Source organism: Lathyrus oleraceus, chromosome 5 (assembly GCF_024323335.1).
Source record: "Lathyrus oleraceus cultivar Zhongwan6 chromosome 5, CAAS_Psat_ZW6_1.0, whole genome shotgun sequence".
Classification (NCBI taxonomy): Eukaryota; Viridiplantae; Streptophyta; class Magnoliopsida; order Fabales; family Fabaceae; genus Lathyrus; species Lathyrus oleraceus.
The window spans coordinates 372,807,908-372,833,735 of NC_066583.1; the positions used below are offsets into that span (position 1 = coordinate 372,807,908).

Genomic DNA, 25,828 nt, shown 5'->3' on the forward strand with positions numbered 1-25,828 from the left:
GAAAATTTCAGTTGGGTGAATAACTCCTTATTCCAATCCATCATATGGATTATTCCCAACTCTTGCTTCTAAACATATATAATAAAATTATAATTAAGTTTGACTCATCGTTTTAGCAGTTGGATATTACAATTATCCCATCGCACCTTAACTAATACAAAACATGCACCTCGCGTAGGCGAAACCTACATTATTCGATACCAGTCTTGATGAGTGCTAAAACTTGGAAAGCAAACATATATAATATTATTATAATTTGTTTATTTAAGTTTTACCCATTGTCTTAGCAGTTGGATATTACAATTATCCCATCGCACCTTACTAATATATAGATCATGCACCTCGCGTAGGCGAAACCTACATTATCCGATACTAGTCTTGATGAGTGCTAAAACTTGGAAAGCATAAACTTAATATTTAGTTTGAGGGAATTGCAATTGTTCTGATCTCACCGGCTTAATTATCATATAAATCGTCTCTCACATGCATCAACATATATTCACATGCATCAACATACATACACATGCATCAACATACATAATGAAACAGTTATGGCCCCTAGCGCAATTGTTCTCCCGAGCCAATGAGAGAACCTAAGCTAACCTAATAACGATCTAAGCTTCTCCAAGCAAGATCTTCAAGGTTGTCCTCTTTAAATATTGAATTCTTCTCTAAGCTTCTCCAAGCAAGATCTTCAAGGTTGTCCTCCTTTGATCTTGAAATCTTCTCTTTCTTCATAACATTGTCTTCTTCTCTTTCTTTATAACATTACATTCCAGAAGAAACTCGTCTTACATACGAGGGTTTGAGATGAGAAAAGAAGTTACATTAAGAGATCAAAAAGGGGAGGCATGACACGCAAGTCGTATTTAAAAACCAAAACAAAATGAAGGAAGACTAAGGCCATAACTGATCACCACAAGGCAATAATAATAAACATATTATTATTATTATTATTATTATTATTATTATTATTATTATTATTATTAATTTTAATTCCTTTAATTAATTAAAACCAAATAAAATTTCAACATAACCCTTGCGTAGTCACAAAACAGAAACCCCAAAATTTTGACTCTGTGAGTGTGACGACCGTCACAGGCACGTTACGACCGTCACAGGCCATGTGAGTGTGACGACCGTCACAAAGCACGTTACGACCGTCACATGCCATGTGAGTGTGACGACCGTCACAGGGCACGTTACGATCGTCACAGCCAGCTTGTTACGCTCGTCACAAGCTCGTGACGAACGTCACGCGGCCAAAATAACGGAACTTTGAAACAGTCTACATACCTCTTCCAAAAAGCCCTAAATTCACAACTCCTTGACGGCACAACCCTTGCGCCGTCACCAACCCTAATGCGCCAATTTCAGACCGTCAAACACACCTCGATTGTGGATTCAGTATGATTGATCAACAGGTCATTGCTTCACCATACTAATGTCGGATTCCGAAGCAAATGACCATTGATCGCTCAAAGGAAAACAACCATTTAGTGTTTGAATGAACGAAACAGAAATAGTATATCACATATACCGTACTTTGTATTAGGATTACTTATATCATATATAAGTTGATCGGTCTCAATTGCGTAACCTATGGACGATCGATGTATCGCTGCTTCACCATACTAATGTCGGTTCTGAAGCATAGTCAACATCAATCATCCAACTCATACACTTATGATGCCAAATTTAATTACCCGTTTAATTAGTTGATTCATTCTGTCTTTTAATCATATTAATACAGAAATTAAACAGCTATCCGATTCATGGTTTCGTAAGTGGCTCTGATACCACTGAAGGAGAATTGCGGTCCAAAATGCAGCAGAAATTAAAATTTTCTCCTTTAGAGATCCTTACGAATGGTCATGATCAGTGATAGAATATTTACCTCTTATGACGATTGAAACCTTTGGTGCAGATCTCTTGTGACGATCAAAACCTTTGATGCAGATCCACGAAGCGATCACGAACGTTGAACGATGACAACGTCTCTACTCAGTCCACACGAACGGGTTCCTTCAATCTCAGTGCTAGCTGGTACGAATGAAGGCTTTGAGTGAGAGAGAGAGAGAGTGAGAGAAAAAACGAAAATAATGCAACCGCTATTAATGCTTCTGCACAAGGGTTCTATTTATAGAACCACTTGTGTGGGCTTCAAGCTAAAAAGCCCACTTAAGTGTATTTTGGCCCATATCTTATAATATGCCCAAAATCACTTAAGTCCATGGTACCTTACCATATTTCGTATTCTACTCAAGTACACCGTACCTTACGATATTCCATAATTCACTTAAGGGCACCGTACCTTACGGTATTCCTTAGTTACTCTATCTCTCATAAATCCGTCCTTTGTGTGTGACCCTGTAGGTTTTCGTGACGTTGGCAATTATATTAAATCATGCATTTAACATAATAAACAGTGAGCGGTATCTAGCAACACATCACTGCTACCCAAGACACGAAAATGTCATGTGATCTGACAAAACCTTCTGTGATAATACTTATGTGTATAATTACCCTTTTGCCCTTATGTCTATATTGAACACAAGGCATAGACCGTGTCATCCTTGTCCAGTTCAATATTGGGCCCATAGACATTTATCCTGTTATGCAGGATGGGCAAATTCCATCTAGGTCACTCATGTCCCTCAGCATGCTTCGTGGAGTACCCATCAACTGCCTTTATGGTTATCTAGTTACGGACAACGTTGGATCAGCAATAAAGCACTCGACTCCACATCTAGGGTCCATAGTGGTTTCAGGTCGAAGAGTGGTATACACCATTATCACCATGAGAATAACTTATGACACTTTGCATAACTTTCTATATAGTATTCTCATAGCGGGTCAATCCGGTATAAATATTACTCCTAATATTCATACCTATGTTTAAGACTTGATAACTCTTTATCCATGATCCATGAGATGTGATCATCAGTCTACAAACATAATAGTCTTAATGCTTTAATGTTATCCCACTTCACACTAAAGCTCGACTACGGATACTTTAAGAATAGTGTCCTTATATTTAATGTGTTCTCATGATTAAGTCACACTTAATACATTAAACGGACTATCTATTCCAGGGACTTTATTAATCAACCATAATAAAGAAAAAGCCTTTTATTATTAATAATTAATTCGATACAAGTACCAAAAGCATTGGCCTCTAGGGCTTACACCAACAGAAGGAAAGGAGAAAATCCGGGTTTGTTTGAAGCTTTGAAGACGAAGAGTTAGATTTTTTGAAATTTCAGAAAGCGTAAAGAATGAAATTGATATGAGTTTGTGTCTTTTATATGCGTGTTTGGAAGAAAAAACGGTTCAAATAAACATTAATGGTTGGCAAGTTAGTGGGACACATGTCTTTCCTGGATGCTATGATGAAGAGGTGGTAATTAATGCATAAACCCACGATCTCCTAGGATCTAGGAAACATGATGATTAAAAAGATTCGGGTATGGGCTGAAAAGATGTGGTTAGGAAAAAGGTAATGATGACTCTGACGTCACAAGACAACTGGGAGAAACTGAAAAGTTTTTGTAACATTGGAACATTTGGTGACATGCCAGGATTGTCCAAGGCATCGAAACATGTTCTCAAAAAATGCCTTTTTCTTCTATGTGTCGAAAATGACATTTTTGGGGGGCAATTTGTTGGCTCCTAATTTAGATGCTCATGTTTGGAATGAAGACATGGAGTTCCTTGTGAAGATGTTTCGACTAGATATGATATTGGGAGCTCTTGTCGAAGATGCCCGGATGAGAGGATCAAGATGCAACAGGGACATAGAAATATTCTTTGGTGTTTGAAGGCGTTTTCGACGAGAGATTCAAATTTAAATAAAGGAGGGAACTTTTGTTCTTATCTGAATTGCTGAAGGTACACATGGAGCATAGTGGATAGTTGCATCCGTGCAAAACACCATTTGTCTCAATGTGATAGAGAGACCGTTAGAAGCGGTTATTTCGATTAATATAAATAAAAGGTCTTAGTGTTAGGATCAGTGTGTGTTCAAAGTGTATACAAAAATTTGTAAAATTTACCAAGTATCCGCGTGTTGAGAAACAATAAATTGAGAAATGTACGTTTGATTTACACCATTGTCATTTACTTTGAAGTGATTCAATTCATCTTTATTTTCCAAAAATATCTCTTTATTTAAAGGATTTATCTTTGTTACCATTTATCTTCGTTTTTACATCGTTCTCTTTACTTTGTGTTGGTCCTTTCCTTTTAAAGTATCTTCAGGAATCACTATTATTGCAAACACTATCGAAGTGTTTATGTTTACTAGAATTCACTTTAACAAGTAATTAGCACATGTCCTAGGATCAATTTGATCGATCCTGTAAGTAATCAAATTTTGTAATTTGGAAGATCAGCTGTTGTTTACCAATTTTCATGGAGAGAAGCAAACATATTGAGACTAAGTATCACTTTCTGAGAAATCAGGTTCAAAATGGAGTGCTAGAAGTTGTATACTGTAGCACCAAAAAGTAGCTGGCAGATGTTCTGACGAAGGCGATCAAGATAAACTTCTCTGCTTGAGGAATGAAATTGGTGTTGTTAGTTTTGGTTAAACTGAATATAAATTAAGGGATTGTGTTAGAATTAATTCATATTTTGTAGAAACTTGTTGACAAAGTTTGTTAGAGGATATTTTAGTATTTAATAAAGTTCCACTTGTATTTAAGCAAGTGAGTAGTATGAGCATTAATATCTTTATTCCTTTTGTAATGTGTGTGTGTGTGTGCATTTTTTTGTGCAACCATTTTGTAACCATTTCAAGAGTAGTGGAAGTTTGTTATTATTCTCTCTTCTCTCTCTTGTTCATTGTTCATCTTTATCACCTTGTGCACCAACAAAATGAAAGCAAAACCAAAAGTCAAAAAAAGATAAATAACAAGAACACAATAACTTATTTACCCGATTCGATTAAAAATATATTTTAGGAGAGAGAGAAGCTTTCTGATTCACTATACTTCCAAAAGTTGTTGAAACAGATTACAAATGAGTTACAAGAAAAAAGTCTTTAGTTGCCATAAACAAACCTTAGATATTTCCAAAGGTTTCTCAAATTCCTATCAAGTCCTCCCTATCAAGTCCAACATCAATCACCACTAGACCAACTGACGATTGATTCTTATAATATTTTTATATTAATTAAGATAAGAGTATTTTAGAGTATCTCTAAATTAATATAAAATATTATAAAATTAATGAGCAATTCAAACTCGATAATTGTGAATCGCTCGGACCTGACTACTTTTCAACTCATTGATTTTTGAAAATCTCTAAACATGTTTTCTTTCTCTTCATCACTCAAAGATTATAAAACATACTTCTATTGTAAACACTACTTATTATATTCAAAATAAAAAATATATAAGACCTATTATGAATAAGATTTTTTATAATTAGTAGAAAATAAGAAAACCAATATTTATTATTTTCATCAATTTGATTGTACTTTTTTGGTAGAAATCAATCATGTCATGCGCGCTGCAGAGACTAATTCCTCTTATCGAAGAGGACCACAATGATCCATAAAAAAATTTATCAAAAAAGTTTAACACTTCTTGAATGCCAAAGATTGAATTCGAACCCACAACCTCTAATTAAAGTGAAAAAAAGATTATTTGGGACGTAATTGTTTAACCATTAAATAAACACCTTAACAAATTTGATTCTAAAAAACACAAATAGATGATTATATTTGTTTTAGTTTTTTCAAATGATTCTTATAATGTTACATTTTTTTTTTGAAAACTTTTATAAAAAATTTTAAATAAAAAGTTTCAAATGAAAAATCAATTGAATAATTTTTTATAAGATATTTTATTCTTATATTATGATCTTTTTTAAATATAAAAAATTCATAAAACCTTTATTTTCTCTTTCTTCCTTTTCAATTTCATTCCTACCAAACAACTAAATTCTCATCACATTTTCCTCTCACTTTCTATCTATCGTTCTTTCCCGATCCTAACAAAAAACCTGCACAAGAAAGGGTGTCCCAAACATTACACCACTCCTCTTCCTCTTCCTCTGAAGTTACAATTTTGATTGACCAAGCTCGCAGTAATAGCCATTAGAATCCGTGTATTGAAGTGAAGAATGCTTCCTCAACGAATGAAAAAAGCTGTTACTGATAACCCTAAAAAACTTGCAAACTTGATCGATCTCGTTAACCTTCCTTCCACTCTCAGAGACTTCGTCGGTCAATCTCAGACTTCGCGTTTATCCTGTTTCATGCGCGTTTGGTCCTACATCAAAACCAACAATCTTCAGGTTCTGCTTTATTTTTACAGCTTTATGAAATTGATTCACATCAAAGTAGAATGATTTGAAATTATTGTTATTATTGTGTTTTCTTAATTGAAGATTTATAGGGCAATACGTGTTTATGTGTTTATGAACAAGTGAAGTGATTGGATTGTAGCTGGAATATTCAAGAACTAGTTGTTGATGACAAGTGAAGAGGGTGAGAAATGACCGGAACTATGGATAATAATTTGAAAAAAATAAATAAGTAAAACCTAATCACAAGTGTCAGTTTCAGACAGAGATACTAACGCAGACACATCTTTCTCCAGAGGTGTCAGAACAATATAGGACAAGAACAAGAGTGAAAGTGGAGAAGTCTTAACCATGTTTTGGTGTTTTTTATTTGTGAAATTCCTGAAATTCTCCCACCATTAAGTCCTAACATTTAAATCTTTAGGGCTCTTATGGAGATATCTCGCGCAAAAGCCACTTTAGTATCGACTACACCAAACTGCATTGCTATTGTGTGTCTTTTAGCAGTCAAGAACAGCTTCACTAACCGCTATGGTTTTAAATTGTGGTCTGCAACCGCAATATTGCTGATATGGTAGTCTCTGCAACCGCATCGGACCGCAAGTGCAGTGTGATTTAAAATCACACGTTTGACCACATTAGGAACGACATTGGACAACTTCTTTCAGTTTTTCTTCAAGTATTTTCATCAAAACTCGAAGTTTTAGAATCCAAAACTCAATTTACTTCTGAAGTAATAAAATATATTGACATTAAGTGCCTTTCAACGTTATATTTCAAACATTTGTCAATCAAAACTCACACTGCAACGGCTGCAATGCGCATCGCAGCAACCACAATGACTGCAATCGCAACAACCGTAAGCGCATCTGCGACCGCATCCACAATTTAAAACCATGCTAACCGCCTTAATCTGCTATTGATTGCACTGATTGCACTAGTGCATAGAAACATGTCAGTGCATTAGTAAGCATGGGTTTAGGCTAGTCTAAACCTGGAAGGAAAACTGTGTTCTATAATGTCCTATGTCTTTCGAGTGTTTATTAATGTATTTGTGTGAGATTGTTTTTAAAAACATACTAGCGGAAAGACGAGCATTAATGTTTAGAGCTCACTGGTTATTAATCTGGATCTTGTCTGAACCATGCATATGTTAGACCTCCTCATTAAGAATTACTAAAGTCAGTTTTGTGGAAGTTATGTTTTTATAAGTTTTTGCGATGTGTTACAGTTATGTATGAAGTTATGATTATATGTTTTAAGTTTTTTGTGCTTTATGGATCGTAATAAATAGGGAAGTTATGAGAAAGGGATGGGGACTCGTTTTTTTGTTTAAGGATTGAGAGGGAGAGATCCAAGCTCTCTAAACATGGGAGGGAAACCGTGTATTATAATGTCATTTATATTTTTAATCTTTCTTAATGTATTGGTGTGAGATTGTTTTTATAAATATAATAGTGGACAGTCGAGCACTAACATGCTAGTCTATTCGCTTTTCTATTACGCTTAATTGTAAGTCTATTTATTGTACCTGATTATAATTTTTTTGGCATAGATCAAAATCAAATAATTTTGACAAATAAGATCAAAATAAGCTCCTTGACATTATTCTTATTAAACTTACACATGTGTGAAGTTATGAGTTTATAAAATGCGTGTACGCAGTTTCAATTTTAAGTTGGGGGCTACCGCCATATTTCTATGATGTATTGGCTTTGGTATATTTACTTTAGTATATTTAGTAGGTTCAATTGATTTACTAAAAGATGGGTTGTTTCTTTGCTTGAGCAGGATCCAAATAACAAGAACGTTGTAAATTGCGATGAGAAATTAAAAGGAATTTTACTCGGGAAACCTCAAGTTGAGTTAGCAGAACTTCCCGCACTTATCAAGCTGCATTTTCCGAAAGAGCCCAAGTGATGATGTGTGTGATACAGATCAAGATGTATGTCTTATAGGAAATGGAAAGCATGCACACCCTTCCTCAAGATGAGTGTTTCAATTTTTTCCTGCTTTTCTTTCCCCCACCATAGATTCTGCAACAACGTTAGTATAGGAACCTAGCATTTGAAACACCAAATTGGCAATTTTCTTTGTTGTGTATGAATGTATTAGATTGATCTTAACAACATTAGTAGCTTGCCTTTTGCTAGAAAAATTGATTTCATAAAGTACTATTAAAGCTTCATCCATTCATTGTCTAAGTAGGGGACATCTTTGTTGACTATTGTTATCAGTAATCTTCATACCCTCTTACATCTCCATATGCACACCGTTAGTCTTTGTTGAGAATCATCTTGAACAGGCAAGTTATGATTTCTCCCAAACTCGATAACGCTACGGCTTCTCCACAGTATGCATGAGTAGTGTCGTCGACCATAGTTACCATAAGTAGATTGTATGCATTGCATTCGGTTTAGTTAAAATTTGATCGCTTAATGTTGCTCCCAGAAACATGAAATTTCATAGTCAAAGTAGTTGGCACTCTTTGTTTACTAGGAATTAAAGCCTTCCTCATTTGTAAGAAATCTATGTTTTGCTTTATTGTGTTTACTATTTAGAGGTCTAGTTGATTGTTTAAATCTGCATGAAGGTTTATATCATGAAGAGATTTATATACCTGCTTCAAATATTTTTTTTTTCTTTGGCTTTCATTAGACTCAATAGATAATCTCGATTTCACACAACCAAAGTTCTTGTTCAGCTCTTTCTAAAATGGCCTTGTATATACCAAATACCAATAGATAGTTGTTCAAGTAGTGATTGGGGTTGGATTTGGTAGGGAGAACCAAAGTTTAATCTTCCGCAACTGCGATCGGAAGGGATTGGAACCACTTAATACCAGGACTGATTATCTAGTGCATAGAATTTGGGGAAACTCTACTCATTTAGTTATTTTGTTATAAGTTATTGAATACTATCATTTCTGCCTCAGATAAAAAAAATTATTGATTTTTCTGAATATATATTTAATTGCTTATTTGCTATAAAATCCCGTATACAGAATTAATATATATTTTTTAAAATGCTTCTGGCTAAAACCTTCCTCAAATATTTTCATAATTTTTTTAATAAAACATTACCTGTGGCAAAAAAAAGTTGCTAGAATTTTTTTTTATTATTTAAAAACGGCTGGAAATGGAGAAAAAGCTTTAAATTTTTATGTTTTTTATTTGCTAGAACTAGAGCTATCGGTAATGGCAAAAATTTCTGCCTGAATGTTGTTGTGGAGGCTTAAAGTCAGATAATGTGTATGAAAAGGACGGAAATAAACAACTTTGGATAGTTCTAAAAAGTGTACTTATTCAAGGACATTTGATATGAGAATTGTTCCTCCATCATTGTGAAAAAATTAAAATGTTTTCAATGTTCGGAGATCCATCTCCGGATACACCTTTTTCACATGCAATTAAGATAAAAATGATGAGAAATCTTTAATTCTGTTAAAATTTGATCTTAAGATGTATTTATGTATGCACACAATGTTGATTTAGAGATGTATCTTTGTAATCCCTCGTTATTATTCCGCGAACTTTCTGAACTCCAGACCATACTATATTAGTTCAAAACAAAAACATATAGAAACAAATGTAGAATGAAAAAACGTAAATTAACACCAAAATAAATATTACATAAATTTAATATTACATATCATTAAATAGATGATTTAGGATGTTACAATATTCTTATAATATCTTCCGCTGATCGTTGCATCCACTTCAATCAGACCATTTGTGGAGTAACGATAAAAAATACTCAACATAACCTTCAAATCATTATCTATCTTCATTCAAGCATGGTGAACCATATCTTCTCTTCGTTGTCAATCGAGGATGAACGGTACTCGAGTTTGACGACTCTTTGATTTTTTGAATATCGCAAGAGAGCATTCAATTTGATTTTTAGATCGACGAGAAGTATGTCCCCGCAGATCCAAAATTAAAGTTGGGGGTTTTGCGCAATTGAAATACACAAATGCAAGATGAGGCTATGTAGTCATTCTAGTTTGTGTAAAGAAAATGGAATGAGATATCCTATTTATAAAAGTTGTAGAGCAATAAGGATCTTATAGATACTAACGGCCAAACAAACACCTCCGCGCCCGTTTGTCCGTTTTCTTTAGCGTGCAAACGCTTCGATATATAAACGAATATTTTATTTAATTTTGATTATAATTTAAATTATTTGTGTAATAAACATTGTGATATACACTATGATTTCTGTCTGATCGCTTTTTTTTAACGCGCATATAGAAAAATTATAAAAATAAGATGAAAACTTAAGAGTTTAACGATTTAGTACCTTACATTAAAAATAATATTATTTATACAAGATTAATAGATTGACAATTAAATTTTTTTAAAATATAATTAAATTTGATAGAATTAAAAATAATAATAGTTAAATGTGATAGGTATGTATTTATTTCTAACTCACAGCTATAAATAAATTACATTCAATTAAAGAAAATTTTACCTTGTACCCCTACAATTAACCCCATACCCCTACAAAAATTTAAAAATTCCCATTTTACCCTTAATTGGTTTTAACCAATTTACCATTTCATTTTTACCATTCGGTTGAAAATTACAAAAATTACACTTTCACACCCCTCGCACCGGAACTCCTGCAAAAAGACTTCCGGTATGTATTTTTCCAAACCGGAAGACTTTAGGAAAGACTTCCGGAACACAAAAAAAGCAAACCGGAACACTTAAGGAAAGAGTTCCGGTTCATATAAAAAAAAATTTCAAAAAAATTTGCATACCGGAACTCTTCTCCAAAGAGTTCCGGTATGCATTATGTGTGTTCCGGAAGTCTTTCCTAAAGTCTTCCGGTACGTTTTTTTTTAATTTTTTTTTTTTTAATTTTTTTTTTTTACAGAAATGGAAAATATACCCTATTTATATGAGGGTATTTTGGTCAAAAAAAAATTTAATGTAGGGGTATGGGTACAATTGTAGGGGTATAGGGTAAAATTTTCTCAATTAAACTATAATTCAAAGATTCTAATTAAATTAATTATGAGATTTTATGTACAATGCTTGCAATATAAATATTTATGCTTATTCATTTCATTTTCGGGTCCGTCCGTATGTATTTTTTATTTTGCAAAAGGCACATATATTTTTAGTGAAGTTTCTCGATAAGTTGCCATAAAAAAGAATATTATTTACACATAATTATTATAAATAAATATAAAATACAATTATTATAAATAAATATAAGATGATAAATTTTTTACTTAATATATTTTAGTAATATATGATTTTTTTACGAAAATAACCATGTTTTTCAAGAAAATCTCCAAAATAATTCTGGTTTCAAAAAAGTTCTCAAACTACCCCACTTTTAGGAGGAGACGTCAATTCTCTTAAAAGTTGAATGGAGGCGCCAATTGGATTGGTTAGGGCATGTGCCCTAACCAATCCAATTGACGCCCATGTGTATTACCTGAGAGGAGGCGCCAATTGGATTGACACCTCAGTGTAAAATACAATTTTTTTTGCTAAATGGTCTACGTGATACATAATTTTGAAATATGATCAATTGATATTAATAAAAAATTTCATTTACACAAAAAAACCTAATGATGATGACCGAGATCACCTAACCGACCTCCGGTCCCACATCCCCTAACTACCATAACCCGTGACCCTAACCCACGTTGATGATTCACTACTGGTGTTTGAGCATCTGAGGGGCCAAGAGCGTCACTACCAACTACAGGAGAAGGCCTGTTGAGGTAGTCAGACAAATCAGCATAGTCTTTAGTATGCATCGAGGGTGTACCGCCGTAGCTAAGTTCATGACCCATGCCAGATGATATTGGGTTGTGTTTGACTCATTGGTGGACGACCAGGACGGTTGAAGGGAGACATGGGTGTGAATGATGCGTCGAGGAAATGTTGGAAAAATTGTTGGGGTGTTTGGTAGAGATAGGATTGTTGGAGGTTTTGGTTTTGAGGTTTGAGCTTCTTGGCTATGGTAGGAGGAGAGGCGGTTGGTGTTGAATGATCGTTGGGTGTTCTGGCTAAGGCAGCTTTAGTAGGGTGATGTGTTGGGTGTGAAGCGATGTTGGGTTTCAGGTTGATGGTCAATTTGTTGGTGGTGGTATGAGGTATGCTCTTGGTATTGGGGTTGGGTGTATGATATGTTTTGGTTGTATGTTTGTGTGTTGGTGAAACGGAAAGTTTGACGGATATGGGGTTGTGTGTATCCGGTCTGACAATGTTGTTGGGGGTTAGATGTTGAGATGTCTGGTGTGTAAGTTTGTTGGCGTGAGTCGTACAGGTACATATCCTCGACGATGAACTGAAAACCAACTGATCCGTACCAAGCCATATAAGTACGACTTGGTTTTTCTTCATTTGGCATGACTGCGTCAGTTAAGACATGGTCATGACGGTGCTTCCATTTGCGACACTCCGATCTTGCGAAGCTTTGCCATGGATTGAAGTTCCATTGGTCGTTAACTTTACGCAAATGTCATTCTCCTAGGCTTGCTGGGGGATCTGGGATGTTTTGGGGCATACCGAACTGCAACTTCACACGATCACTGTTGTGCATCTCCACAGTTGTGAATCGTATTATCGGTGTGCATGCAGCCCATACGGCCGCGTCTTCAACATTGACCTTATGGTCATGATCCAAATTAAGGTATGTACGCCAAATGAACTGAAATGTGAAAGAAAATAGGATTATAATCTTGGTAGAAGAAGTTAACAAATTATAACGAAATAATGAGGTTATTATCCTTACGTTTGTCCGTCGAAGGTGATCCAACAGATTACGATACTGAGTAATACATTGTCTAGGACATCTGTTATAACTCATACCACGTGCATACCATCTGCACCAAAAAGGTAAAAATATTAGTTATAGATAATAATATTTAAAGAAGTAAGTAAATATATAGCAATTTAAACAACTTACTTTTATGCATAATGTGAAAGAGTTGTTATTGATGGGTGCTAGGGACGATAGTCTTGACCAACCCCATGCTTGGAGCAAAACAGCACATCCAGAAAATGTAGATGTGTCTTTGTGTGAGTTTTTGCACAAAGAGCTATAGAAATAGGCAAGACAAGCAGATCCCCAACTGTAACTTCCTATTCTATCAACATGTCTAAGTAAAGGTAAATACATAATATGCATACTAGAACCACTACCTTCGGGAAATAAAAAATAACCAATTAAAAGTATAATGTAACACCTAGTTTTTACTATTCGAGCATCTTCGGTAGAATGCTCATCTAAGTATAAATTGTTATAGTATGACTTAAGGCGTGAAAGGAGTATACCTTGACCTCTTGAGTTATCACCTAACAAATCAGTCTCCAAGAGGTCCATGCAAATTGAATTTGCATAATTGGTTTTACCATTTACAGCCTTACCTTCAATGGATAGTGTAGGTGTAAGCCCTAGAGGCCAATACTTTTGGGTACTTGTATTAAATTATTTATTAATAATAAAAGACTTTTTCTTTACTATGTTTGTCTAATAAAGTACCTAGAATAGCTAGTCCGTTTAATGTATCAAGTGTGACTTAATCATGAGATCACATTAAACATAAGGACATTATTCTTAAAGTATCCGTAGTCGAGCTTTATTCTGAAGTGAGATAATATTAAAACATTAAGACTATTATGTATATAGACTGATGATCACATCTCATGGATCATGGATAAGGAGTTATCAAGTCTTAAACATATGTATGAATATTAAGAGTAATATTTATACTGGATTGACCCGCTATGGGAATACTATATAGAATGTTATGCAAAGTGTCATAAATTATTCTCATGGTGATAATGGTGTATACCATCCTTCGACCTGAAACCACTATGGACCCTAGATGTAGAGTCGAGTGCCTTATTGCTGATCAAACATTGTCCGTAACTGGATGACCATAAAGACAGTTGATGGGTACTCCATGAAGCATGCTAAGGGATATGAGTGACCTAGATGGAATTTGCCCATCCTGTGTAATAGGATAAATGTCTATGGGCCCAATATTGAACTGGACAAGGATGACATGGTCTATGCCTTATGTTCAATATAGACATAAGGGCAAAAGGGTAATTATACACATAAGTATTATCACAAAAGGATTTGTCAGGTCACATGACATTTTCGTGTCTTGGGTAGCAGTGATGTGTTGCTAGATATCACTCATTGTTTATTATGTTAAATGCGTGATTTAATATAATTGCCAATGCCCCGAAAACCTACAGGGTCACACACAAAAGGACAGATTGATGAGAGATAGAGTAACTAAGGAACACCGTAAGGTACTGTGCACTTAAGTGAATTGTAGAACATCGTAAGGTACAATGTACTTAAGTAGAATACGAAATATGGTAAGGTACCACACGCTTAAGTGATTTTGGCATATTATAAGATATGGGCCACATACACTTAAGTGGGCTTTTTAGCTTATAGCCCACACAAGAGGGTCTATAAATAGAACCCTTGTGCAGAAGCATTTGAGCAATTGCAATTTCGTTTCTCTCTCTCTCACTCAAAGCCTTCATTTGTAGCAGCTAGCACTGAGATTGAAGGAATCCGTTCGTGTGGACTGAGTAGAGGCGTTGTCATCGTTCAACGTTCGTGATCGCTTCGTAGGTCTGCATCAAAGGTTTCAATCGTCACAAGAGGTAACGATTCTATCACTGATCATGCCCATTCGTAAGGATCACCAAAGGAGAAAATTTTAAATTCTGCTGCGTTTTGGATCGCTATTCTCCTTCAGTGGTATCAAAGCCACTTACGAAACCATGCATCTGATAGCTGTTTATTTTCTGTATTAATATGATTAAAAGACAGAATGAATCAAAGAATAAACGAGTAATTAAATTTGGCATCATGTGTGTACGATTTGGATGATTGATGTTGACTATGCTTCAGAATCCGACATTAGTATGGTGAAGCAGCGATACATCGATCGTCCATAGGTTACGCAATTGAGATCGATCAAGTTATATATATGATATAAGTAATCCTAATGCAAAATACGGTATATATGATATATTGTTTCTGTTTCGTTCATTCAAACACTTAATGGTGGTTTTCCTTTGAGCGATCAATGGTCGTTTGCTTCTTGATCCGACATTAGTATGGTGAAGCAATGACCTGTTGATCAATCATACTGAATCAACAATCAAGGTGTGTTTGACGGTCTGAAATTGGTGCATTAGGGTTAGTGACGACACAAGGGTTGTGCTGTCAAAGAGTTATGAATTCTTGTTGGATCACGCCTGTTGACTGTTTCAAAGCGCTGGTTTTGGCCGCGTGACGTTCGTCATGGGCCTGTGACGGTCATGACAAGCTGGACGTGACGGTCGTGACATGCTTTGTGACGGTCGTCACATTCACAAAGTCTGTATTCTTTGTTTTTCTGTTTTGTGACCGGGCAGCGGACCCCGACAAATTCTGCGTAGTGTGATCGGTCGCCGAAATTTAATTTGGTTTTAATTAATTAAAAGAATTAAAATTAATAATAATAATGTGTTTATTATTATTGTCTTGTGGTGATCGGTTATGGCCTTAGTTTTCCTTTATTTTGTTTTGGGATTTTAAAATACGACATGCGTGTCGTGCCTCTCTTTTAATCTCTTAATGTAACTTCTTTTCTCATCTCACTCCCTCGTATGTAAAACGAGTTTCTTTTATGTAACGTAATGTTATGAAGAAAGAGAAGAATTCAATATCAAAGGAGGACAACCTTGAAGATCTTGCTTGGAGAAGCTTAGATCGTTATTAGGTTAGCTTAGGTTCTCTCATTGGCTTGGGAGAACAATTGCGCTAGGGGCCATAACTGCTTCATTATATATGTTGATGCATGTGAGAGACGATTTATATGAAAATAAGCCGATGAGATCAGAATAATTGCAAATTCCCTCAAATTAAATATTAAGTTTATGCTTTCCAAGTTTTAGCACTCATCAAGACTAGTATCGAATAATGTAGGTTTCGCCTACGCGAGGTGCATGTTCTATATTAGTAAGGTGCGATGGGATAATTGTAATATCCAATTGCTAAAACAATGGGTCAAACTTAACTAAACAAATTATAATAAGATTATATATGTTTAGAAGTAAGAGTTGGAAATGATTCATGTGATGGGTTGGAATAAGGAGTTATTCACCAAACTAAAATATTCGAGAGTTGTATTAGATACAATTGGAAGAAGTTCCTACCTAAATAACCTAGTTTTGTGTAATTCGCCTACGCGGACTTAAAACAAAGTGAAATGTGGATCTCGATCCACTAGAAAATCTTCCAACGGGATTTTCCGAATCAAATGATGAGGGTCATTTGTTTTGAGTAAAATAGTGAAAGCATATTTAATTAAAGGCCTAATTAAATATGTTATTGATACTTATATTTTCCTTAATTTCATGTAGATTACCATGACAACAAACACCTCTAACAACATTTTGCGATCAATCCTTGACAAGGAAAAATTATCTAGGACAATTTTTTTGGATTGGCACCGAAATCTGAGGATTGTCCTCAAACATGATAGAAAGTTGTATGTCTTGGAGAAACCTGTTCCTGAAGAGGAACCTCCTAGTTATGCACCTAAGGCAGAAAGAGATGCTTATAAGAAGCATGTCGATGATGCCAATGAAACTTCTTGTCTTATGCTAACTACCATGAACTCAGAGTTGCAAAAGCAACATGAGAACATGGCAGCTGTCGCAACCTGAAAAATACAGTGCGCGAAAAAACAACCGGCGAAAGAAAAAGACAGAAGAGTCGCCACCGTGCGTTATTCATCCCAAAGGAGGGAAAGGAAACGCTCGAAGTAAACCTGAAAAAGGAAAGGACAAGACGGGGTCTCGCAACCAAATCTTGGGTTCGGGAGTCGGTTATGCGAAGGGAAGGTATTAGCACCCCTACGCATCCATAGTACTCTACGGGATCCACTTTTGTGGTTTTTGTCTAAAGGGTGTGGGTTTACCTAATGTGTTTATTTACTAAAAAGGTTAAGAGAAATGACTCGCGCGGATGTCGCATCCACTGCATACGTATCTCATCTGAATATGAGAATCAGAGTCTTCGTAGCTCGGCTGACCTATGGGTTGGGGGATGTGTGCTCGCTAAGACATCGCGTCTTATGCCTACGTATCTCATCTGGAATGAGAATCAGAGCAAGCCGTAGTTCGGCTAACTACGGGGTTATGGAGTGGGTTTTGGATGAACGACGTTACTACGCAATCTACCGGATGCTCGAACTTTGGAGACTTACTCACCTGTAGTAGAAGGAGTAAACGTGTGTTATGGAGAAGAAAAATCAATGAAGGGTTTGTTTGCATTGTAGGAACGCGCATGCAAAAGGGTAATGAGGATAAGACCTCATAGCTCTTAACCCTGGACAAAGGAACCTGCATAAAGTAAACACAAAACATTGCCTCCTATCGAGGTCTTCCAGCTAGGAAAGCAGTAAAATGCGAGAAAAATGTAAAAGTACCACGCGGATAAAGATCCAAAGTAACAACAGTTAGAGGAATGGGAAACCCAGAGATCCTTCCAAGCTAACATCATCAAAGAAAGTGGGTCAGTACAGGTAATCAGAATGAACCTCCAGGGGGGTATCCCACAAATAAAGTGGGAAACCACGCAAGTTATCCCTGCAAACGTCATGTGAGCCCTCACAAAAAAAACTCAACAAACAGGTTAGAGAAACAAAATAGGGTAACCAAGAGTCGCCCCTAAATCAAAATGTAACCACATGAATAATTCCATCAAAATTCACAAAAAAAGCTCACAAAAAGCAACCAAGGGTAGGAGGCCTAAACCTCTTGTCAAACACATGCATCAAAAGGGTATCAAATTCACCCATAATACCTCATACATTCAGAGCATTCAAATTAAAGGCATAAAGATGATGGATATAGGGCAAACCTGATTGGAGAGCTTGATTGAAATTGAGTTGCACCCGTGAGGTTTACAAAACAATCTTTAAGGTTTATGTGAGGCGGAGTGAACTTCTCAGGGCTGCCTGAAGGTCGCTGCAGAGTAGTTCCTAGGTTTCCTTCTCTCAAAATCTTTCTCCAGTGAATCTCCCAGTGTAACTCCAAGTGTAACTCCACTACTGAAACTTCAGTATTTATAGACTGATTTTCGTGGGTAGTGGGCTCAAATGAGGGAGACCCAAGTCCAAAAAAATTTGTTATATTTTATTTATTTATTTAATTAATTTTATTTATTTATTTATTTTTAATTTTTTTTTTCCAGGAAAAATGAAGGGTAAATTTTGGGGTATTACAGCTGCCCCTATTCAATCAACTGGAGACCCGGAAAGATAATGGCAGCTGCTTTCGTACTTTCGAGGTATCAAGGGATTGAATACAATAAAAGCCCAAAAATTTGCACTGAAGTGAAGTGAAGTAATAATGTCTGTCAGAATCGGCAAAGAGGTGGTCTTGAAAGAAGAATCCGTCTGGTACGGTGAGAGTCAGTCTGAATACCGAAAAAGAATGTTAACTTGGATACCAAAATAAATGGTAACACAGAAATAACCATGGCCTGAATGCCGCTCATCAGTCTGAATACTGGAAATGACTTCGATCTGAACATCGGGAGATATGAGATTATTAATATCGGTCTGAACACCGAGAGGCTGGCCTAAATGCCACAAGTTGCGTCGACCTGAACGTCGGAAACTTCTTCGATCTGAACATCGGAAAATTGGCCTGAATGCCACAAGTTGCATCGACCTGAACGTCGGAAACTTCTTCGATCTGAACATCGGAAAATTGACCTGAATGCCACAAGTTGCATCGACCTGAACGTCGGAAACTTCTTCGACCTGAACATCGGAAAATTGGCCCGAATGCCACTTCGGTCTGAATACCAGAAACTGGCCTGAACGCCACTTCGATCTGAATATCGGAAATTGGCCTGAACGCCACTTCGATCTGAATATCGGAACACTGGCCTGAATGCCACTTCGATCTGAATATCGGAACACTGGCCTAAATGCCACAAGCCGCATCGACCTGACCGTCAGAAACTTCTTCGATCTGAACATCGGAACACTGGCCTGAATGCCACTTCGGTCTGGATACCGGAAAACTGGCCTGAACGCCACTTCGATCTGAATATCGAAAATTGGCCTGAATGCCACTTCGGTCTAAATACCGGAAAACTGGCCTGAACGCCACTTCGGTCTGAATACCGGAAACTGACCTGAACGCCACTTCGATCTGAATATCGGAAATTGGCCTGAATGCCACTTCGGTCTGGATACCGGAAATTGGCCTGAATGCCACAAGTTGCATCGACCTGAACGTCGGAAACTTCTTCGATCTGAACATCGGAAAATTGACCTGAATGCCACAAGTTGCATCGACCTGAACGTCGGAAACTTCTTCGATCTGAACATCGGAAAATTGGCCTGAACGCCACTTCGATCTGAATATCGGAAATCCTTCATGCCTGTCAGCATCGGCAGAAATATGGAAAGAAAATAGAGGCGACGCATGGGCCAATGACACTTGTTGGGGATAACCAAGGTGGGTCATGAACAATCTTCAGTCTGAGTACTGGAAACAACTTCTAGCTTATCACTTGGGATACCGAGAATGTTTTATGCTTACATGCGTATGTTTGAATTTTTCAATGGCGTAATGCTCCATGAAAATGGAAATGCTACGCGATTTGGAAGGATGCAATGCAATATGATTCTACATGCAGGGATGCGAAATGCTGGGTAGAATGCCAAGCTGAGGCAAGGGGATCTGCTGGGGAAATGATCACCATCTTCTGGACCCTGGCAAGGCTGCTGGAGATGTACAACGCAAAGAATTATGTGGGGAAATGACCCGTCACACGGTGTTCTAGCAATGATGGAATACCGAGATTCTGACTGGGGAGAGAACGACACTGAAAACCTGCTGTTGGGGAAAGCGATAGTGGTTCTGGCAACCACGATTTGCGAGAGATGACTCAGCAGAGGAAGCAAACACTGATACGGTACCGAGGTTCTGCTTCAAGGAAAGAAACCATGGATCTGGCATTGGGATTATCGATCTGGCCTCGAACTCTAAGGAGCAGCCACTTCTGCTGGAAAGATACAGTCTGGCACTGTCAACTCCACTGGGGATATATAGTCTGGCACTGTCAACTCTACTGGGGAGTGTATATTCTGAAACAACCGTTTGGGGAAGTACGGTGGTGAGAACCAGCTGGGGATTGAAGAATCCAACACTCTGATCAGCTCTGCAGGGATAAGACACCAGATTCGTCTGTTGGCGACTTCACTGGGGAAGATATTCACGATCATCTGCAGGGGATTTTAAGGAAATGCCCCGAGGGTACCTGTTCTGAATAGACGATCCAAAGCACTTAAAATTTACAGCAATTTTAAATGTTTATTAAGCATGTACCTGTAAAGCCCTTATGTGTCATGATGCAATGTTTATCAAAAATTCGGACGTCATTTTTGCAAACAAAACAGTAAAATGAAAATGAAAACAGAGAGTTACTGAATAACATGATTTTATTGATTGAATGGCCTCTGAATAGGCATTTACATCAAGAAGCAATCCCTGGAAAGAGGTAATCGCACAAAAGATAAAAACAGAAATTAATCTAATGGCAATGTGAAATGGATTTCTATTGGGTTCCAATTCTGCTATGACTTGCTCGTCTTCAAGATCCTCCAGATGATCAGCCTTCTGAAAAGGTGATTGGACTGTTTCCTACCTTTCGAAAATTTCCAGTCATCGACATGAGATGAGATTCAGAACTAACTCAGAACGCAGTCATTCGCTTAATCCCTAACTTTTGCCTGGATCACCCTTTTCGGGTTTTCAATCCACCGGGATACCCATTTTTGCCTAAGTTGCCTTTTCAGGTTTTCAACTTACCGGGTGTACGATCTTTTCATTTTTAATCCCTAATTTTTGCCCGAACCTTTTCATTTTCTTGGTTCGTCGGGATGCCCATTTTTGCCTGGACTATTCTTTTTACTGTCCAGCGGGTCTATTTTATGCGAAGTATTTTTTAACTGCATCTGAGTTCACAGGGGAAGTGAAGTTTTCACCATCCATAGTTGCAAGCATTAAAGCCCCACCATCAAAAACCTTGGTGACAATATACGGTCCATCATAGTTAGGAGTCCACTTGCCCCTGTGATCTGTCTGAGGAGGAAGGATCCTTTTCAACACTAAATCTCCGACTTGGAAACAACGAGGACGCACTTTTTGATCAAAGGTTCTCTTCATCCGACTCTGATACAACTGCCCATGAGAAATGGCTGCCATTCGCTTCTCTTCGATAAGACTCAACTCATTGAACCTTGTCCGAATCCATTCGGCTTCGTCTAACTTGACATCCAACAAGACTCTTAGAGAAGGAATCTCCACTTCAACAGGTAGGACTGCTTCCATACCATACACCAGGGAGTAAGGGGTTGCCCCGGTCGATGTACGTACTGAAGTGCGGTACCCATGCAAGGCGAAAGGTAGCATCTCATGCCAATCTCTGTACGTGACGACCATCTTCTGCACAATCTTCTTTATATTCTTATTTGCCGCCTCAACAGAGCCGTTCATCTTAGGGCGGTAAGGGGTAGAATTGTGATGCTGAATGTTGAAGTTCTGACACAACTCCTTCATCATTTTGTTGTTGAGATTAGAACCATTATCAGTAATGATTCTTTCGGGAATCCCATAGCGACAAATGATTTCTTTCTTGATGAAACGGGCAACCACATGTCTGGTGACATTCGCGAACGACGCTGCTTCGACCCACTTGGTGAAATAGTCGATGGCAACAAGGATGAAGCGATGCCCATTGGAAGCAGTCGGCTCAATCTTTCCAATCATGTCAATACCCCACATAGAAAACGGCCACGGCGAAGACATCACATTCAGAGGATTCGGCGGTACATGCACCTTATCAGCATAAATCTGGCATTTATGACACTTCCGAGCATATTTGAAGCAATCTGATTCCATGGTCATCCAGTAATAACCCGCTCTCAACAATTTCTTAGCCATTGCATGTCCACCGACATGAGTACCGAAGGAACCTTCATGAACTTCCCGCATTAACATGTCTGCCTCGTGTCTGTCCACGCATCTGAGCAAAACCATGTCGAAGTTCCTCTTATACAGCACATCGTCTTTGTTCAAGAAGAAACTTCCTGCCAATCTTCTCAAAGTCTTTCTGTCGTTGTTGGATACCCCTGCAGGGTACTCTCGATTCTTCAGAAAGCACTTGATATCGTGATACCAAGGCTTGTCATCGACTACCAGTTCAGCAGCAAACACATATGCGGCCCTGTCAAGGCGCATCACATCGATCCTGGGAGCATGGTTCCAACGAATTACCTTGATCATGGAGGATAGAGTAGCAAGTGCGTCTGCCATCTGGTTCTCATCACGAGGTATATGATACAATTTTACTGTTGTGAAGAAAGTCAACAGTCTTCTCGTGTAATCTCTGTAGGGGACCAGAGTGGGTTGGAGAGTATTCCAATCACCATTTACTTGATTGATCACCAGAGCTGAATCTCCGAAGATGTCCAAAGTCTTGATTCTCAGATCAATGGCTTGCTCAATATCCAAGATACATGCCTCGTACTCAGCTTCATTATTTGTGCACTCAAAAGTCAAACGAGCGGTGAAAGGTATGTGGGCACCTTTCGGAGTTGTAATGACAACACCAATTCCACTTCCTCTGGCGTTGACAGCCCCATCAAACAACAAAGTCCACTTTTCGTTTGGATCAGGTCCCTCCTCAACAACTGGCTCTTCACAGTCTTTCATCTTGAGGAACATGATGTCTTTATCAGGGAATTCAAACTTCATCGGCTCATAATCATCAATCGGCTGCTCGGCAAGGTAGTCTGACAGAATACTACCTTTGATGGCCTTCTGTGACGTGTACTGAATATCATACTCTGTTAAAATCATTTGCCAACGAGCGACCCTTCCGGTGAGAGCTGGCTTCTCGAATATGTATTTCACTGGATCCATCTTAGAAATCAACAAGGTAGTATGGTTCAACATATACTGCCTCAGTCGGCGAGCAGCCCAGGCCAAAGCACAACAAGTTTTCTCAAGCTGCGAATATTTGACTTCACATTCGGTAAACTTTTTGCTAAGGTAGTATATGGCATGCTCTTTTCGACCAGACTCGTCATGCTGTCCCAATACACACCCATCGAGTTCTCAGTCACTGATAGGTACATTATCAGAGGTCTCCCAGGAACTGGAGGTATAAGGATCGGAGGTTTCTGTAGATACTCTTTTATCTTCTCGAAAGCCCTTTGACAATCTTCATTCGACCTGATAGCCTGATCTTTCCTCAACAATTTGAATATTGGCTCACACGTGGCTGTTAGGTGAGAGATGAACCTTGCAATGTAGTTCAACCTCCCTAAGAAACTACGGACTTGCTTCTCTGTTCTTGGCTCAGGCATTTCCTGTATTGCTTTCACTTTGTCAGGATCCACCTCAATCCCTTTTCCGCTAACAATAAAACCCAACAATTTTCCCGATCTCACCCCGAAAGTGCACTTGTTCGGATTAAGTCTCAGTTTGAATTTCCTTAACCGTTTAAACAATTTCTGCAGATTCACCAAATGTTCTTCTTCTGTATGAGATTTGGCAATCATATCATCCACATAAACCTCGATTTCATGATGAATCATATCATGGAACGAAGTTACCATAGCTCGTTGATATGTTGCTCCGACATTTTTCAGACCAAACGACATCACCTTGTAGCAGAAGGTGCCCCATGGGGGTTATGAAAGTTGTCTTTTCCATGTCCTCTGGTGCCATCTTGATTTGGTTATAGCCAGAAAAGCCATCCATGAAGGAGAATACCGAGAACTGAGCCGTATTATCCACCAAAACGTCGATGTGAGATAATGGGAAATCATCTTTAGGGCCAACTCTGTTCAGGTCCCGGTAGTCGACACACATCCGTACCTTTCCATCCTTCTTAGGTACTGGGACGATGTTTGCAACCCATGGCGGATAATTGGTGACTGCTAGAAACCCTGCATCCAACTGCTTTTGCACTTCTTCCTTTATCTTGACAGCCATCTCTGGTCTTGTTCTTCTGAGCTTCTGCTTGACCGGAGGACAACCTTCTTTGAGAGGCAAGCGGTGTACCACGATGTCTGTGTCCAGCCCGGGCATGTCCTGATAAGACCAGGAGAAGATGTCAACGTACTCTTGCAGCAATTCAATCAGCCCTTTCTTCACATCATCTCTCAAAACAGCCCCTATCTTGATTTCTCTCTTGGCGTCCTCGGTGCCGAGATTAATCACTTCAACAGACTCTTGATGCGGTTGAATAACCCATTCCTCTTGTTTTAATAACCTGGTAAGCTCTTCAGGGAGTTCACAGTCTTCATCACCCTCTTCTTCAGCTTGAAAGATTGGATTTTCAAAGTCGAAACGAGCCGTAGCAGAACCGTTATCAATAGGATCCGATGACGTGCATCTGCATGAGTGATGGTATGTGCTTATGAGTGTGAAAGAAAAAAGTGGAAACTAAACAAAACATTGCCATTTTTTTTTATTTTGAAAAACTGCAAAAATAGAAAGACAGGGAACGAAATATTTGAATGCAAAAAGACGTCCTTTATTTATGATAAAAAATGCAAGTGTCACATAGATGAGCCCTACAATGAGTCATTACGCCCTGGGCGGAACGTAAGACTTGGACATGCATGAATAAACAAAGAAAATTACTCCTTCAGAAAAGTGACTTGGACAATCTCCTCAGAAGACCAATTGTTAATGACTTCACCCGGGATCCTCGGATGCACCCAGTTGTCGATGTCACAATCACTATCCCCACCTTCATTGTTGACCGCAGAGACTAATTTGACTTCTCCTTCAACCATGTTAACGTTGGCTCCACCATGTTGGGGCATGGGATTGTTGACGACATTCGGAGCCGGTGCAAGGTCGATGGCCTTTGAATCTATGAGGTCCTGAACTACGTGCTTAAAAGCTTTGCAGTTCTCAATATTGTGGCCAGGTGCCCCAGAGTGGAAGCTACACCTAGCGTTGGCGTCATAACCCACCGGAAGTCTACCAATAGGAGGAGCCAGAGTGCGCAGTTGCACAAGTTGTAGTTGTTGAAGACTAGAAAGCAACTGAGCGTACGACATTGGAAGGGTGTCGAAACGCCGGCCCATCATCCTTTGCCTTTGTTGATAGGCGGGTCTGTTACCCGGTTGTTGCTGCTGTTGGTACTGAGCTGGTTGAAGTTGTGGTTGTTGTTGTTGTTGTAGTGGTGCTGCAGCTGGAATGGTCACAGCCGCAACATACGGTTGCTGATGATAATTCTGAAAATTATTCCTCCGGTTATCCCTGTTCTGATAAGAAGATATGGCATTTGCATCCCCTTCTCTCCTCTTCTGTCCCTGAATGAACGGCTTCTTCACCCCTGATGAGGATCCACCTCCACTCTGGCTCTTATAGGTCTTTAGGTAATTCTCCACCCTTTCTCCAGTAGAGACCACATCAGCAAA

At 38.1% G+C, this 25,828-nt stretch overlaps 1 protein-coding gene across 1 annotated transcript; it reads left to right on the top strand.

The window, feature by feature from the left end:
• Window positions 1-5,924: 5,924 nt before the first annotated feature.
• On the top strand, window positions 5,925-8,516 carry LOC127084852 (upstream activation factor subunit UAF30). Its single transcript, XM_051025372.1, has 2 exons — window positions 5,925-6,303; window positions 8,104-8,516. The coding sequence occupies exons 1-2, from the start codon at window positions 6,130-6,132 to the stop codon at window positions 8,230-8,232; spliced, it is 303 nt and encodes a 100-aa protein (XP_050881329.1). The 5' UTR covers window positions 5,925-6,129; the 3' UTR covers window positions 8,233-8,516.
• Window positions 8,517-25,828: the final 17,312 nt, after the last annotated feature.